Below are 18,865 nucleotides of genomic sequence, written 5' to 3' on the forward strand. Positions count from 1 at the left end.
CAGTTATTTCCAGTGGTCAGCCAACAGGTGTTTCTTAACCATTCCTATTGGCTCAGACTACTTGACCATGTAATGTAATGATTTACCCTAAGGGGATGTGCCAAAGTCGGGGCATCCTGGAACGTCCCCCCTCTTCAAAATCGTGGTATCATGGGCAGAAAATAGCTTTAGCAGGTGCAATAAAGGGAACAGTGTGCCCTCCTTGCACATTACTGTCAGTATATCTATATCCATTCATATTACTCACAGCTTATATCCAGATTATACGCATTCCTATATATATATATTGATATATTAATAGACACAGAAAGCTTTTGTACCATCTATTGACTCAAAATATTTTTATGTTTTTAAAAACAGACTCGTCCTCACAGGCCTCACAGTGTTTTTTACCCCTGCAACCCCATAAACTAAAACATTATTACAGTCAGGACCAAACTGTTAGCTTCCTCACAGACTTGTGAATCTTGTGTATCACTATGTTGGTCATATCATCATGGGGCAGTTGTACCTCCTAATTGCCTGTTTATGGAGGCAGGAGGTCTGTCAACTGTTTGTCTACCGTCTCCTGTGGTTTGTGTTAAGTTCTGTTTGTCATACGTCTGTTTTTATGCTCTTCTTTTTTGTCTTCTCTTTCTCTTAATCCCCCAGCCTGTCATGGATGGCTTCCCCTCCAGAGCCTGGTCCTCCTGGAGTTCTCTTCCAGCTAAAAGAAAATCTTTTTTTAACCCCACTGTCATTTCGGATCAATGGATTTTTGAGTTTCTAGCTATAATGTTTAGCATCTTCACCTTATAATATAAAGTGCCTGAATAAATAAAATTGAACTGATATTAATTATCAAAATATCTTTGGGACTATCATTATTACAGAGTTTGCTCACATTATGTAAGTGTACTGGACCTTCACAAGTGATCTTTTCAGCCTATATAATATTTTTACTTGATAAGATAAAAGTCAAAGTTAGACTGTAATTACAGAGGCAACATCCTGCTGCGTATGCCGTGTGAGTTATCTTACTTTAAGACAAAAGTCCATCAACAATTATCTCATTTATGGAAAATCTCTGGCCACACCCAGAGGACAGAGTAAGTTTTCTGTACTTTTTTTTATCTTTACTTTTAGGGACATTGTTACTCAACCTATTTCAGATTTAGTTTTATTGTCACAGCACAGATTTACAAACGTACTAAAGTGGAATAGCAGATCACAATAAAAAGAAACACGCCAAGACACCGTTAGATAGCTTTTTATATAAAAAGTGAATCTTGCTTCTTTAGAAAAGAAGCCAGTGCCGAAATGCTTTAATCCTGTAGTCTTTCTAATGGTCAACAGGGGGCAACACTTGCTCCAAAAAGAAGTCTGATTATATGGAAGTCCATCGAAAAGTGGCTCTTGGCTCACTTGAGTTGTAACCTGAGTAAACGCCGTATTGATTGATCCATTGGTTCAGTTGCTGGTTTGAAGTCTTACTGAATAAAGTATAGTATAAGTATTAACTGGAAATCATCTCCTCCTTATTGTTTTTGATGGTCGTTCACAATGGATTATCTTTATACCTCCCCTATCTTCCTTTGTCACACCAACCCTCTGCACATCCTCATTCACTTCATCCATGAATCTTCTCTGAGGCTTTCCTATTTTTCTCCTGCCTGGCATTTACTTCTTCAAATTTTCTTCCTTCTTCAAATTTTGTCTCCAAACTGATCAAACTGAAAGTTTGTCTGATGTACTCATTTCTAATCCTGTCCCTCTTTGTAACTCCCAACGAAAATCTTCACATACTTAAGATTACCCCTGTTTCATTTCACTTCCTATCTACACAATGTTAATACAGTTTGGATCCACTGGCGATGCTTCTGACCTTGTTTCCCTTCCACCTGATCTCCTGCGCAAGCAGCACATACATATTTTCCCTTTTCTGTTGCAGTCCAGACATTGAAAACCCTCCTCTCAGACCCACATGCCTACCTTTCCCTCTCTCTTTGCTTCTGAACACACCTTCCCTCTCTCCTCCTCATCCTCCTCTGGCTTCAGTAGCATAGTTTCTACCTGTGTCTTGCTCCAGTCAACACCAGCAATGGTGGTTGCTATTAACCCAGGCTTGACCCATCTGGTGTGGAACCTTTTTCACATATTTGATTTAGAAAATATTTTACACCAAATGCCCCTCCTCCCAACTTAACCTAGCTTGGGAGATGCACTAGGACCACTGGCTTATGACACCAGTAGCTGTGTTATCCATTTATCTATATATGCCTAAATACCTGTATAATGTTGTCAAGGAGAAAAAAGCAATAATATTCAACAAGGATAACTATAGCTTAGTTTACAAGCTCAAAATCAGTGTCATCATGTTAATTGATGATTCCTATTAGTCTGATCGTACTTACATCAGCTAATGTCAGCTGTAGGAGGTGTATTAATAATAAAAATAATTAATGACTTTTCTCACACTGCTGCTTTTGATCTGCTGAATACATCAACCTCCTGAGGCACCTAAAACTGAAGCTGCCTCAGAGGGAAAAGTTACCCATCTACATTAAGGTCAGTGACGTGAGGTCACAACAGCACTGTTTCTCCATTCAAAAGCATCACACGCACCAAAGGGTTGTGACCTACTGCTTTAAGCTGGTGTATCAAAACCCTGTCTTTTAAACACTGTGGGGGATTTTTATTTTTTTAGTCAGGCAGGCTTATCCAGCAGAACTGAACATATCTGTGTTTCCCTTTGTCATGCACTATCACACACATGCATCCCTGACGTATTAACAAGCCTGTTGTTGTTCATTTACAATCATTTTCTTTAATGTATTTGCTTTGTTTCCTTTTAAAAAATAACCATATATATATATGTATATATGGAGAGAGAGAGAGAGAGAGAGACAGAGAGAGAGAGAGATACATATATAATGATAATGCAGTAACAAATGTTTTTTCCTGACAAAGTGTTTTTCAGAGATATTGCTCTCTGAAAAACACTGAGTTACTGTAACTGCATTCTAGGGAAATAAATAAATCACCAGCAACATTTTGCAGGTGATGTATTCACATTTCTCTCCAGTAGGGTAAATAAAAGTTTTCTTTCTTTTTTTTGTATTTTCTTGTCAGGGCTTCAGTATACTGTGAAATTTTTTTTATTTGGTTTATTTTTAACAGAAGCATACTATTTTAAAAATTCCCTGACATGATTATAAATAAAGTCCAATCTGCTTATTCAGTTCGTGGGGTGGGGGGAATCACCGGGTCAGTGGTCACCCTTGTCAGGAAACCATTCACGCTCACGCTTGTGGTCAGTTTAGAGTCAGCAGTTAACCCCATGCATGTATTTGGCGTTTAGGAGGAAGCAAAAAAATGGTTATTCATCTTTAGACGATGACGTGAGTCGCTGCCCTGACGTCACGCACCATCGTCATCCGCCCTCTGTGCTGTTTGTTCCCAGTAATCAGCGCAGCTGTTTCTCAGAGCTAGATAGCAGGGATATTAGTTCAGGTTGTTTGTATTTGTTCGCTTAGCTGGAGAAAGTGTTTCGAAGATGGTGTGCGGCGGGTTCACCTGTTCCAAAAACGCCCTGTGCTCCCTGAATGTGGTTTACATGGTGAGTATGTAACATGGATGCTAAGTCTCAGCTGGTTACATTAGCTTGTAGCTAACTAGCTTGTGAATGAAGAAGCGAAACGCTGGCGAAGAAATGTACTGACCTGTTTGAACGTTTTGTTTGGCATGCCTCTTTGTTCATTCTACAGATGGTTATTGGTATGTAAAATATTCTGATATTACCATAGCACAATGGTAATGTGATGTAGCGTAGGTTAGCTGAGTAGAAGTAGCGGCTAGCTTGTTAGCTATCGCCATTATGCGTATGAAAGATCCCGTTAGCTGCGAGGCCAGCTGACCTAAAATGTGAAACTAATACGTTTCAGCTGGTTATTGTCTTCACGAGCTCTGCTGTCGGTCACCTGGGTGTGTGCTAGGAGAATATAATCAGCTCGCGCGTCTGCCTTTGTCCTTTGTGTCAGTCATGTGAGTGGTGATGGTCAACATGTTGTCTTCAGTTCAGCTAGCATAAACTCTTATCAGAAAATCAGCAAACGCATACTTCCTGCACTGACAAAGTCCAGATCACCACTTCTGGGAAAATGCTACATTTCTTACATTCAAAGACTATAAACGTGAAGAACACCAGAGATAAGACTTGACTGGTCGTTGTCAGGCTGAAATTTGCTCTGTTTGCATAATACGCTATGTTGATTTGCTTTCTGATTACTGTACAGTAGTGTCTGTTTAGCCACTTAACACAAACCTATGATTTATTAAAGCATAAACCTGAAAGGATCAGTCTTTGTCGTCTACACGTAAGACACCTTGTCTAAGAGCCAATTTTAAAGTGCGTCTTTAAGCACACGTTCTGCTAGTAAATGCCAAATGTACCATGGTGTTAGAGGCACAAAGCATTTTAGTATTTTTCCCCCCGAAAAAAGCTGATTCCCAGAGAGCTGTTGGCTGAAAACTTGGCACGTCTCAGCATGGTGTGCAGTGTCTCCTTAAGGAAAATTTAAGGGAAGTGGAGGACACTGCAGCAGATGATCAGTATTTTAAAATCAATTTTCTTTAGAAATAAAACAAGAAAATTTCAGCAAAGACATGACACACCACTTGAGAGCTGCATCTGACCCTTCATTTGATCAATCTACTACCAAGAAGCCATTCCTAAGGACTAGGAATGGAGAGAAAAGACTGTGATATGCCAAATTAAACAAAAACTGGATTAAAAAACGTCAGTGGCAACAGGTTTTATGGATTGAATTCAGATTTGAAAGTTTTAGTTAAATCAATCATCAATATGTACGGAAAAGTTAAGGTGAGGGAAAACACGATGGAGGGTCTGTCATGGTTTAGAGCTGCATGTCAGTCAGTGCTGTAGGAGATCTCATCAAATCTGATGGAAATGTGAACTCAGAAAAGTACTGTCAGAAAAGAGTCTGATTGGCAAAAACATTTTCATCATAACACTGATACCAGACATGCTGCCAATGATTGGCCTCCCCAGAGCCAAGACCTAAACATTACTGGTTCAGTGTGGGATCATCTTGGCACAGAACATGACAAAAGCCAGCCAACATCCAAACAAAAGTTTTCAGTGCCCTTTAAGAATCCTGGAGAACTTTTCCTGAAGATTACTTAAACAAATTGCATTAAGCTTGCCTGAGTTCTGTGCTGTAGAATAAAGGTGGTCATAGCAAATATTGACAGAGCACAAACTCTGTTATTTTTATCGGCCTCATGTTCTATATTAATATGTATGTTTGCACATGTTTCAATAAATCTCTGTACCTAAATCCTATTTTACTAGCAAAATGCAAAGAAGGTTGGTTCAAGACTTTTGCACAGTACTGAAACAGTACAAAAACTCTGTAGGTTTAAGCAGGATGTTGTTTCTGTTGTTCCAGTCACTTTGGTACATCCCTATTGATTACACAATCTAGCAGTTTCCAGTTTCAGTTTGATGTCTCTGCTTTGGGTGTCCGCTAATATGGAGTACTGAACTGATTCCAGTGTTAAATTTAATAATCTGTCTTCCTCACTGTGAGGAGAATGTAAATCATCCTTTATGTACAAGAAAACATCAATAAATGGATTTCCTACTTTGTAATTCATGTCACAAAATATGCATCCACAAATATAAATTTACTAAATTGTTATTTATTGGTAAAGTGAAATAATGAAAATTGATCAAATATTTTAAGAAAATTAAGTTGATCAGAAAATGTATTTGCAGTAGACTAACTTTGCATCATAGAGAGAGACCTGCTGCAGGGCTGCCACAATTTAAGTAACTTGGATAAACCCAGTGAAAATAAAATGCAAATTTTTGCTTCAATGCTTTGTTTAATGCACAACTTCAATTCACCATCTGAGCGTGGGCACGTTCAGGAGAACGCATGATAATATTGTATTACAACATTAAGCCCAAGCAGCCCTCAGTTTTCTCAACAAAAAGGGCTGATAACACAACAGCAGCAATTAAGTCGATGAAGTCATAGTTTGACGTGACGCTAGAGTAGGGCTGCATGATTTTGCATAAAATGAGAATCACGATTTTTTTTGCTTAGAGTTGAGATCACGATTCTCTCACGATTTTCTTTTCCAGTATAAATATTTATTGCACTTATTAACTGCACATCAACTTCGTAACAGTTGAGACTGAACATAAAAACAATAAATGTCTCACATTTTGTCGTTGCCGCAAAATGTTATACTGCTTGTAATTCCGTCTCCACCGTTGCTCGACACTGCGTGTATAGAGCAGGTAGTGCAACATTTGAAAAATAGTTGCGGGACAGCACTGTGTAGCGTTTGTCTAGGGCAGGGGTGGGCAATCTCAGTCCACGAGGGCCGGTGTCCCTGCAGGTTTTAGATCTCACCTTGGGTCAACACACCTGAATCACATGATTAGTTCGTTACCAGGCCTCTGGAGAACTTCAGGACATGTTGAGGAGCTAATTTAGCCATTTAAATCAGCTGTGTTGGTTCGAGGACACATCTAAAACCTGCAGGGACACCGGCCCTCGTGGACTGAGATTGCCCACCCCTGGTCTAGGGTGTTGATCATTTTCCTAAATCCCTCGTTTTGGACAGTGTTGATGGGAGCCATATCTTTAGCCAGGTGATAAGTGATAGCCTCCGTAATTTCTTTGTGCCTGCCGGAGTTCGACGGGTATGGGGAAGCGCTGTATAAGGTTCCTGTTATTGATGTTTGGGTGGTTGACCGGGACGGATTTTCTCCTGTCACTTTCTTGGCCTTTACAGCTTCGTCATCTCTCAGGTGCTCTCAGTTGGTTTTTCCCTGCCAGCTGGCTTCGGCATTACCTGGTATAAGGCTCCGCCCTTGTCATTTGTTGAGCAGGAAGAGTGAGTGCTTGTTTTCATGCAGATTATGTCCCGGATCCAAATGCGGTACAGTAGTCATCTTTTTTTTTTTTTTTTTTTTTTTAAATTTTAAATCGTTGTCATTTGGAAATGAGATCGCACATAAGTATGAATTGAGATCGCAATTTTCTAACGATTAATTGTGCAGCCCTACGCTAGAGTCTGTCTACACACGGCAAAGAGGTGGAGCCGTTACCAAGACAGAGAACTGAGGTAGAGTGAAAGAAAATGTTTTTTCTAAGGTCAAAAGCAGCTGCACTTCTTCCCTTAACCACCATTAAAACTATTCCTGGGAAAAGGCGGCCATGAGTTCTTCATCTGGCCACCTGTTTGATGTGAAGTAAAGCAAACTTTTCTTGCAGTGAAACAGTGAAAATCTAGAGTAAAGCTAGAGAAAGTATTTCTTATCCCACTACTCAGAGGAGTAGTTGATAGAATAGTCTATTACTAAAATAATCAATGCCTGCAGCCCACTCTGCTTCGTAATGCTATCCTTCTTTGAAGTAGCTTCTGCCTTCTATTCAGTCTCTCTGACCCAATATGATGAGTGAAAGTAACCCAAAGTATTTTTAGGTGGTTTCAGTGGTTATAATAGTTGCCGCAGAGTAAGAAGGTCCTAGTTTGAATCGAGTGGCTAGCTGGTACCTGTCGTTTTTGAGTTTCTTCTCGCTGTGTCGGTTTGCTCCTGGTACTCTGGCTCCTCCCAACGTTCAAAGGCATGTTTTTGAGGTTAGGATGCGTAGCAAGTGTGAATGTGGTTGTCTGTCTGTGGTCTACCCTCCCCCTTGCCCAGTGACAGCAGGCAGAGGTTACTTTAAAAAATGAAAAAACTGAGGTTACCAGGTGTAAAAATAAATAAAGCTAACAATAAACTAGTCAAGAAAGCAAAAGCAAGCAAAAAAAAAAGGCTAAATAAACTTTTGAACTCTTGAACGTCTGTGCTGTGTGCCATTGGTGAAAACGGGAGTAAAGCTGGTGTTTGCTTAGCTGTTACTGACACACCGTGAGCCACACCAGGACAGAGAGCTCGCTGTCCCTGTCGACTCAATGCCCAGTGAAATACTTGTGACACGACCCGCCCAGTCAGAAAGCTTTGGAACGTGTTGCCGCCAGTCCTGTTGACGGCTGAGTCACCGCATCTGTCACGAGTTCGGTGTTTTTTTTAATCGGGATCGAATCAGAACAGGCGTCAGCGAGCTGTGGCATGAATACACCAACCTTTTAATACCTGTGATGCTTATTTATACGTCTGCACTGAATCTTTGTAGAACCTATTACATAACCTATGTAAGTGGGTATCATTTATGATGTTTTCATATGTGATGGCAGCCACAATAGAAACAAAATGCTACGGCCGCCCTTAGCATTTTTTTTTTCTTCATTCTTGGTACATTTCCATGTTGTGATGGATTCTGCTGTCTCCATCCAGGAATTTGCTAACATCCTTGTATCGAGGCTTTGATAATTCAATACCTGTGGGGAAAAAGCCAGAAATGCATAGATGATAGACTCGATGGAACTGAACAGATCAATCAAAATAGTCCCAAGCTGCGTCGATGTGACTTGTACTTGAGTTTCTATTGAGGTGCATGTCAGGTTATGGTGTAGAATTTCAGAAGGATCTATGATTATTATTTACTTCTGAAATGGATGTAAGTAGAGAGAGAAGGTAAACATTAACACGTTAATTGGGGGGAAAGAAGTACAAAAAGTTTAAGTTAATAGGAAAACACATAGATTTCTTTAAACAGTGACTCGTTGCTTTAACTATACAATAATAATAATAATAATAATATAGATTTGTATAGCGCCTTTCAAGAAGCCTGAGAGGGGAAAAAAAATATGCAGCTTGATCATGGTTATACTCAGTCACCTGACAACGACCCATTCCCAACTAGGGAAATGTAGGGATGAAGAATAAATGACTCCTTCAACAACCTTAAGCAACTGATTATTTATAGAGTATAGTAGAAAAAAGTCACTCACACACACACGTATGCGCTTCATGTCTGGAGCTGACAGGAGGCAGCAGTGAAATATCGAGTTGACAACAATGCTTTATGTTACTGTAAGTGCAATAAAAGCTTTCCAGCAAGTGTTGCTAACTTGCATTCAACCAGAAAGACATTATATAATGAGCAAAAGTAAATGTGAGAGGGGAAGGCCAAAGCATCGACTTTTGACCACAGTTTTCAATTATATAAAGTTTTGCAACATGCAAAGAAGATCTGTTTGTGTCGCAATGTGAAATGCCTGCAGACTGCTGCTGCTTTGCTGTTAGCTTCCTTCATGTTACATTAGCTCTACTTGTATTTTCCCACTGTTGTGTGGCTAAATGGATCAACCACTGACGTTCAGTCCAGCTTTTTGAGTTCGCGTTGGACTTGTATCCCATCCAAATATCAGATCTGAGCATCCCTGTTTTTTTTTGTTTGTTTGTTTTTTAATTTAATTTGTAGTTTAATCTTTGCCAAAATATCACTCATGCAACATTTTAGTGGTGAGTTTTTGCTAGTTTTGTAAAGCTCTTATGATTGTAAGTCAATATTTTTGTATTTTGAACTGAAAGAGCAGGTTGAAGTGTTGACTTCAGTTTTTGATGTTTTAATTTCCCTGTTTGTTCCACATAAAATAAAGAAGTCACATTTTATCATGTAGTGATTTCGTGTCTTTCAGCTCTTTGACATGCAGTTCATGCGCTGTCACAAAAATGATGTGACCAAGCAGAGATCAGTCAATAGGGTCAGAGTCGGCAAACATATCAACTCAACCCTGAAGATGTTCATTTACCAGACCAGCTTGTGCTCAATTTAAATAGATGATTTTGTTTTTCAGCAATTTTGAAGTGAAAGAATAATTAAAAAAATGCTCTTAAATATAACTGTGTTTGGAATTGGTTACAGATGATTTAAAAATACATTTTTAAATACATAAAACACTGTCCTGGACCAGCAGCTTCATGTCCTCAAGCTGTGTGAGGTATTTACCACTAAACTTGTTTTTTAGTTGGCCTCTTTCTCACACTTAAACAAGAGTTCTGCTTTAGAGTTCACAGACTGAGCTGTGTTTGTAGTAATCAAACCACAGTGCTGTGACCTCGTGATAAGCTGCGATCCATCTGATGCACTCTGCCTCAGCTGACTGTGGTTAACCTCTTTCCCTTTGCTCCCTTCAGCTGGTCGGGCTGCTGCTGATCGGAGTCGCGGCATGGGGGAAGGGCTACGGTCTGGTGTCCAGCATCCACATCATCGGAGGGGTCATTGCGGTGGGGGTCTTCCTGCTGCTCATCGCGGTTGTAGGACTGATCGGAGCCATGCACCACCACCAAGTCATGCTTTTCTTTGTATCCTTCATAGCTTTGTTGATGCACTAGTTCGCAGTAGATCTGGGTTATTTGGGAAAGATTACTTATCTTTTGGTTTAAATGTTTGTCCTTCCCAAGTCACATTCAGTCCTCTTCCATACTTTTGAACTGTCTCAAGGTTTGCGGTGCCTGTCAGACCTAACACTGGATGTAGTTTAATGTAGGTGCTGGGTGGTATCACCAAAAATGTGTATTTTTAAAGTTTCTGGCAGCGTCACAGTGTACAACAGAATTATTATTATTCCTGCATAAGTGGGCCTTAATGTAGGTTTACTGTGACTCATTCTTCTGCCTGGAGTTGAGAGAATAAAAACATTTTGGTATTGGCATTAAAAAAGCAGAAGCAGCAGAATTTTAAAAAACAAAACGACATAAGGAAAACTGCAAATGATCTTCTCTTAGGCTCTGTTAAACAAAACTAAATATTTGCCACTGGGTATCTTTTTAAGCCTGGAGTGGGTCATTAATGCCACTATTGTGTCAGATTGGGATTGTTTATGGAAATAGAAACTTCATTTGGAATTACAGACCCCAAATTCTTGGCCCAAGTTCTTCTGCCTTCAGGTAAAACCACCTGTTAGTCTGAGTAGCAGTTTATCTTTACCTCACCTGGTTCCTGGTGCTGTGTGTTGAGGAGCAAAGGACTCAAACTTCCCAACAGTGGACACAGCTCATCTCTGGGCAGCAAGATAGTTTGGAGAACTAAGCCTGGAATGTAAAGCCAGTGCTGAAGTGCCTTAATGGGCAGCATGGTTTTATAAAAGTCGATGGGAAAATGGCCCTACACTTCCCTGATCTTTTTAATCTGATCATCTTTTTTTTGGGCTCGGCTTTGAGCTTCAGTTCCAAGTCTTATTTGATTCAGCATGAAGTACAATTTCTGAAGTTGGAACAGAGCTACGGTGTAATTAATAAATCACTGCCATAAGAGCATGCAGTGTACCCATGTTTCTCAGTCATATCCATCCTATGCTCCGATCTGGTTTCACATAGCTAGGATGCAGATGGGAAAAATACTCGGCTTCAAAAACAGGATCTTACAAACCGCTGGAAGATGTCACAGTGGCTACATCCATCTTTTACAGGGAGTGCAGAATTATTAGGCAAATGAGTATTTTGGCCACATCATCCTCTTCATGCATGTTGTCTTACTCCAAGCTGTATAGGCTCGAAAGCCCACTACCAATTAAGCATATTAGGTGATGTGCATCTCTGTAATGAGAAGGGGTGTGGTCTAATGACATCAACACCCTATATCAGGTGTGCATAATTATTAGGCAGCTTCCTTTCCTTTGGCAAAATGGGTCAAAAGAAGGACTTGACAGGCTCAGAAAAGTCAAAAATAGTGAGATATCTTGCAGAGGGATGCAGCAGTCTTAAAATTGCAAAGCTTCTGAAGCGTGATCATCGAACAATCAAGCGTTTCATTCAAAATAGTCAACAGGGTCGCAAGAAGCGTGTGGAAAAACCAAGGCGCAAAATATTTGCCCATGAACTGAGAAAAGTCAAGCGTGCAGCTGCCAAGATGCCACTTGCCACCAGTTTGGCCATATTTCAGAGCTGCAACATCACTGGAGTGCCCAAAAGCACAAGGTGTGCAATACTCAGAGACATGGCCAAGGTAAGAAAGGCTGAAAGACGACCACCACTGAACAAGACACACAAGCTGAAACGTCAAGACTGGGCCAAGAAATATCTCAAGACTGATTTTTCTAAGGTTTTATGGACTGATGAAATGAGAGTGAGTCTTGATGGGCCAGATGGATGGGCCCGTGGCTGGATTGGTAAAGGGCAGAGAGCTCCAGTCCGACTCAGACGCCAGCAAGGTGGAGGTGGAGTACTGGTTTGGGCTGGTATCATCAAAGATGAGCTTGTGGGGCCTTTTCGGGTTGAGGATGGAGTCAAGCTCAACTCCCAGTCCTACTGCCAGTTTCTGGAAGACACCTTCTTCAAGCAGTGGTACAGGAAGAAGTCTGCATCCTTCAAGAAAAACATGATTTTCATGCAGGACAATGCTCCATCACACGCGTCCAAGTACTCCACAGCGTGGCTGGCAAGAAAGGGTATAAAAGAAGAAAAACTAATGACATGGCCTCCTTGTTCACCTGATCTGAACCCCATTGAGAACCTGTGGTCCATCATCAAATGTGAGATTTACAAGGAGGGAAAACAGTACACCTCTCTGAACAGTGTCTGGGAGGCTGTGGTTGCTGCTGCACGCAATGTTGATGGTGAACAGATCAAAACACTGACAGAATCCATGGATGGCAGGCTTTTGAGTGTCCTTGCAAAGAAAGGTGGCTATATTGGTCGCTGATTTGTTTTTGTTTTGTTTTTGAATGTCAGAAATGTATATTTGTGAATGTGGAGATGTTATATTGGTTTCACTGGTAAAAATAAATAATTGAAATGGGTATATATTTGTTTTTTGTTGAGTTGCCTAATAATTATGCACAGTAATAGTCACCTGCACACACAGATATCCCCCTAAAATAGCTAAAACTAAAAACTACTTCCAAAAACATTCAGCTTTGATATTAATGAGTTTTTTGGGTTCATTGAGAACATGGTTGTTGTTCAATAATAAAATTATTCCTCAAAAATACATCTTGCCTAATAATTCTGCACTCCCTGTACATACAGTTTAAGAAATCAGTGCTGAAATCCCTCCCAGTTCACAGATGATTACACTCTGTTGTTTGAAATGTGGAGTTTGTTGCTGCTGTTGTTTCTTTGACCCCTGCTTCTCAGTACATGGTCATTCTCTTCATTGTCTTCCTCTTCCAATTTGGAGTTTCATGTTCCTGCTTGGCAATGAATCGTGGGCAGCAGGTGAGCCAACACAATGTCTATTTCAAAAGCTTTGCCAACATATTTGTATTTCTGAATTCAAATAAAATGTATATTATTTAATGCCTTTGGCTTTTATTTGTCATGTTTACATTTTCCAGGAGACACTTCTGAACTCTACGTGGGGAATGATGGAAAATAAGACCAAGGAAGACTTGGAGACCCAACTCAACTGCTGTGGGCTCTTCAACACCACTGACACACAGCAGCAGTTTAACAAGGACTTGGAGAGGTGTCCTGCTGTAAGCCTCAAATATCACATTTTTTCATTAACTAAAGAAAAACAGTCATGGAAAAACCCACTAGAAAGGTTTAGGTGCATACTTCAGTTGTTGCCTAAATAAACCCTAATTTATTCCTGGTTTTTACCCACTCTATAAATGATTTTGTCTGTATTTCCAGTTACACAATGAGCCTCAAGCAAAAATCACATAAGCATTTCCTTTAGGAAAAAGTAGGGCATTTACTGTTATTCTCAGAATAGATTTTGGTAGCTAATACTGGCTTAGCTGACAACTCGTTGAGTCATAGTGCAAAAAGACAGAACGCCTTTCTCTTTCTTTGTCTTTCACTCTAGCCATGCGGGAAGGAAGGTGGATGTGTGCTCTGTGGAACGAAGATGCTGGATCATGCCACAGAGGCTCTGAAGATACTCGGAGGCGTTGGGCTCTTCTTCAGCTTCACTGAGGTTTGTATCTGATCCTTTAAATGGATTTCATCAGGTTGGCTTGACAACACCTATGTGCCTAAATGTATTGACTTACTGTCATGTGATTGGCTGATTAGATGATTGGGTTAATGAACAAGTGTATCTAAAAGTAGTGGGTGAATGTGCTTGTTTTTTTTCTGTGTAATTCACCGTTTTCACTAATGAAGAGTCTAAGCACATATTCCATGTGCTGTTTCATGATGACATAATATAACACGTATATATTTTCATTCTGCTCTAAAGACCTACTTTCAGAACTGTTTTCTCCTCATTTCCTTGGTGCTCTGTGGAAAACTGAACATTTTGGGGCTCTGTTGGAAGAAAGATGATTTATATAGTGTTGGAGTTGATACTGATGTCCTGACCAAATATAAATATGCAGTCCTTGAAATTCATTTTATACAGTCTCCACTCTATCGGACTCTGCTGAAGGTTTACCAGATGGCTCTCATGCCAAACCATGAAATAGTCGTGTTTCATGACTGTTTTTAAGTAATGCGCGGTAATAAGTGTAATTAGAGTGAGCAGCATGAATGTTCATGAGACTCTTCAGGGAGACGTGTCATTGTGGCAAACCAATAAATACAGCCTTGGACAAAGTAGCAACCACTGTGTTTGAAAGTTAACTGAGTAGTTTTATTGTGTAACCTTAAGTCATTTTATTGCCTAAACCGTAATGAGTCAGACTTCTACTTTTTTTTTCTGCCTTCGTCTAGCCCTATTCCTCACATCTTCTTCATCGATCCTGTGCATGTCCTCCTTCGCTACATCCATGAATCTTCTCTAACCTGTCTTTCTCCTGCTCTGGCTGCTCCATACTTGGCATCCTGAGACCATTATATCAGCTATCTCACAAATGCACATGTCCGAACCATCTAAGCCTTGCATCTCTAGCTTTGTCTGTAAAACTGCTCAGCAACCTGAGCTGTCCCTCTGATATGCTTATTTCTAATCCTGGCCATCCTGGTAACTCTCAGTGCAAATCTGAACATCTTCAGCTCAACCTCCTGTCCTTCTGTCAGTGCCATCATCTCCAAACCATACATCATAGCAGGAGTCACTGCCATCTTGTATACATTTTCTTTTATTCCTTTCAGTCCTTCTGTCATTAATCGCCCCTGACACTGCTCTCCACCCACTCCACCTCTCACATGCTCTGCTTTAGCTGGTTGATCCCAGGTATTTAAATTCATCTACCTTTGCTACCTCCTTGCATCTAAACCTGTCTCCTTCTCACTTCTACTCACTTACATTCCTCTTCTCTCTGCACATACCGCCACCTTCTAAAATTGTTCCTATAACTTTGTTTCTGCGCTTGACACAAATTGGTACATATGAGGCTGGCTATCTGTGACCAGAGGCACACATTAATAAAAACCCACAAAGTATCAGTAACACTAAAGGGAAAAATTAGCTGGTGCTAAGCACACATTCATGCACCCTGCATGCCTAACCACCTTGTGTAGTACTCTGGTAAATGAATGAAGGGGAATTCAAGTGTCAGTGTCCTGGCCAAGGATGGACTTGGGGGATGGGGATCGAACTGCTGACCTCCTGATTATTTGCTCTACCACCTGAGCCGCAGCCGCCCTACTAACAGATTAAAAGCTGTGACTGTTTCACAGACAGCTTCACTTTTTAAAAAAAATAAATAAAAATGACTCATGATTGCTACACATTTGCTCCCTCCTGCACAGACTGGTTGCAAATGACGCTGTCAGTTTGTCCAGTATTTTCACTTCACTGTTGTCCTTCCTTTTTGTGTTACATGATGAGCACATTTGTGGTGAGTTGTGGTCTAGCTTTGGTGAGAAAACTAACTTCCAAGGGCCTTTTTAATGCTGTTCTCTCACATGTAAATCCTCTGTTAACAGATCCTGGGAGTGTGGCTTGCCGTGCGCTACAGAAACCAGAAGGATCCACGAGCAAACCCAAGTGCTTTCCTATAGTCTGTCTCACATCACGGCGCAGTAGGTGCAGTTTCAGATACACTGGTACACACAGAATAACCCCTCGGGCATATAAATACAGAGCCACAACAACCACAACACCAAATGGACGAGCGCACGCAGCACCGGGGGAAAAAAAAAAAACACTGAGAAAAACAAAACGCACACACGTACACCAGAGACTGAGAAACTCCAACAATCTGTCCAGAAATGCAAGCTGGAAGACCTGGATACTTATGTGTGAAAGGATGAGAAGTGGTACTTGTCAGTATCACGACTCAGCCTTGATTTGAGTACCAGATTTCCCGATTGCACCAAGATTTCTCTGCATGCGTCCTCTCACGCCTGCACAGACCAACAGCCTCTTTGTTGATCTTGTTCCACAATCCAACCCAACGACTGTGCGGTGTCCAACAGATAAACTTGTATGCACCTTGACTTTTCCTCTAATGTAGTGCCACCTCTTAACGACAAATATACTCCTCCTGGTAATGTGATGTGTATCCAAACATGTCCCAGCATGATGAACGTCAGCAAGGTGGGTGAGAAGGCACATACTGGACATGTGGTGTAAAGTAGTTTTTGAAAGGGTTAAAAATGTATGTAATTTTTTTTTCTTTCACAAAAAAATAGGAATTTGGATTAGGTAGTTTATTTTAGGAAATGTAGTTGCTAGTCTTTGAAGTTCAAATATTTATGAACTGTAACTGAGCCAACTAACTTTTAAATGCCGACGGGCTGCAGCCTCGATGTTGTACATAGTCTTTGCATACTGTAGTTCACAGAAAGTACTTGATGGGTTTGCTGTGTAGTTTCCCACCTCTTGCTATGAGGTTTGCCTGCAGTTTCGGAGTCTCTCCGAAAGCCTGAATTATCCTCACCTCTTCCTATATTTAACATTTTCTTCAGTGTCGCACAGTGACGTCGCTTAGCGTAGATTCTGGTTGTAGACAAGTGGATTAAGGTACATCTTGTTACCTTCTGTATAACTGGAAGAAATCTCAAAAACATAAAACATGAATAAGTGCTTTTCTTAATTTGAAGTAATCGAGTGAATTTGGCCAAATCTGTTTATTGAAAATCCAGTTTGGTTTTTATAGTGTTAATTGTGAGAATGTGCTTTTGGTTGCCATCTTTTCTCTTTTTCTTAAATATTTTAAAACTTGTGATTCTTTGGTGCAATTACTTTTTTGTTTGTTGCCATCAGCTTCTTTTTTTTCATCAGTGTTAAAATGCTTTGTAAAATGTGCTTGTTAAATATTTTCCGTATCTATTTAAGTTTAACGATGCACAGCCGTTTTGTTGTAGTTTTGATATCGCTTTGCTCGATATGGAACGTTTCCTGTTGATAAATAATTGCTCAGCCTCTCTTTAAACTTTTCTATTTTCCTCTCTCTTTTGAATTGCTTTTAACTTAAAGGACTAACGAGCTGTAATTACATGTCTTACTTGAACCTGTCGATTTTAATGATTACGGATTCCTCACTGCTGCTTTGGAGTTCTCGTCGTAAGCAAAACATTATGACAGATGTTAAGCATTATTATGCCATATATTACACCTCAGTTTGAATTTGTGTGCAGTTGTTATTCAAATGTTAGTTGAATTTTTGAGACTTAATTTTTCCAAATAATAAAAATCTCAAATTGGAAGCTGTTTTTCTTTGAGTCATTGTTTGAAGGACTGGGTCCACACTGGCCATGTTAGCTCTGATAAAGCCAGCCAACCTGATGGTTGCAATTCCACCAGACGCCCCACAGCAAGCCGACTGTAACGTGAAGCAAATGAGGGCCGCAGGAAGTCAAAGATAGAAATGGAGTGGTCAATTTTCAAAATAAGATCCCTATCTAAATTCATTCCTAAAATGGTATTAGTGTGATCTGAATCACTAATGCAATGTCACGCACCCAAAGCCAATATATTTCTGCAGTTATTAAAACAAGACAATCAAAATAAATAAAAACTAAAAGCTGTTTCATCTTGCCAATAATCAACACACCTGTTTTACAGCGGTGCTGCTCTCACTGCTTTGTAAAGGTCTATTTAACATTCAATAAATTTTTTTATATTGCATATTTGTGGTTCCATTTGTTATAGCATTTTAAAGTAATAAGTAAGATCAAATAAATGACCATTTTAAAGGCCAATTAACTGTTAAAATCATAGATTGGTATGAAAGATTTCCTGTTCTTGTGACAGCGAAGCAGTCTGTCCACTGGCTCATACTGGAGGGGGGAAATAAAGGTATTTATGAGACGTAAAGGGTTTCCATAGATAATTCTGTGGGAGGATTGTTAATGGTTCATCTGCCTGTCTGTGAATATCAATCTCAGCTGATCTACTTTGGGTGGGATGTGACCAAAGTGTCAGCTGATAAGGACTGTACCATGTGAAATGAACTTTTCAGTCAAAAACAGTGGCTATTCTGAGCCAACCTGTCGGACAACTTCATACAACTACAAAATCTTATTTAAAATATTTTTCTCCAGTTACTTTAAGTTCAAAGGAATCCCTTGTAAAAATGCGCAATTTTAAAGTTTAATAAATGCATGATGTTTGAACTAAGTTCTTGGCAGCCCTTCTACAATTAGGGTTAAATTTTCTTTTGAATATAGCAGCCAAATGGAAAACCATTAAACAGAAAAACTGTAACGCTAAAGAAAAAACTTGTTTTGAATATATTTATCATAGTTTCTGAACATTGCAAAATAAAACTCAACCGTCATCATGGGTTGCCAGTGACCTGGAGGGTGATAAGGGAGTCGGCTGATGAATAATCATTAATAGAATTACTGACAAGGAGCATTTGTTAGGGTCCACGTGTAAATTGAAATGTTTTGGATCCCGTTTCAAGGCCGTCATTCAAGCTGAAGCAGGTTAGCAACACTGAGCTTGTTATCTGCATGCAAAAGGTCAGATTTCCGTGAGTTGTACCTTCCCGTTGTAGCGGTGCTCAGCTGATAGTCGGGTGGATTTCACTGACTCATCAGAGCTCTGTTCAAGTAAATCAATCTGCAGCCATTGTTCACTTGTGATTAACACCCCGAGGCATATTTTCCCCAGAA

At 40.0% G+C, this 18,865-nt stretch overlaps 1 protein-coding gene and 1 long non-coding RNA gene across 2 annotated transcripts; both read left to right on the forward strand.

The window, feature by feature from the left end:
* The first annotated feature begins 3,396 nt into the window (after positions 1-3,396).
* tspan31 (tetraspanin 31) lies at positions 3,397-17,452 on the forward strand. The gene is made up of 6 exons (XM_003457056.5): positions 3,397-3,598; positions 10,106-10,273; positions 13,046-13,126; positions 13,246-13,386; positions 13,722-13,832; positions 15,728-17,452. Exons 1-6 carry the CDS (start codon positions 3,536-3,538, stop codon positions 15,800-15,802), a joined length of 639 nt encoding a protein of 212 aa, XP_003457104.1. The 5' UTR covers positions 3,397-3,535; the 3' UTR covers positions 15,803-17,452.
* On the forward strand, positions 6,722-7,805 carry LOC112843298 (uncharacterized). Its single transcript, XR_003215551.1, has 2 exons — positions 6,722-6,957; positions 7,079-7,805. It is a non-coding gene; the product is annotated as an uncharacterized LOC112843298 (long non-coding RNA).
* Positions 17,453-18,865: the final 1,413 nt, after the last annotated feature.

This window comes from Oreochromis niloticus, linkage group LG20 (genome assembly GCF_001858045.2).
Source record: "Oreochromis niloticus isolate F11D_XX linkage group LG20, O_niloticus_UMD_NMBU, whole genome shotgun sequence".
NCBI lineage: Eukaryota > Metazoa > Chordata > Actinopteri > Cichliformes > Cichlidae > Oreochromis > Oreochromis niloticus.

Excerpts from the sequence above, each read along its gene's own strand:
- tspan31 (XM_003457056.5), top strand. The coding sequence starts at position 3,536 with ATGGTGTGCGGCGGGTTCACCTGTTCCAAAAACGCCCTGTGCTCCCTG. Across the intron at positions 13,127-13,245 it reads CAATGAATCGTGGGCAGCAG|GAGACACTTCTGAACTCTAC; the intron begins GTGAGCCAACAC and ends TACATTTTCCAG. Across the intron at positions 13,833-15,727 it reads TCTTCTTCAGCTTCACTGAG|ATCCTGGGAGTGTGGCTTGC; the intron begins GTTTGTATCTGA and ends CTCTGTTAACAG.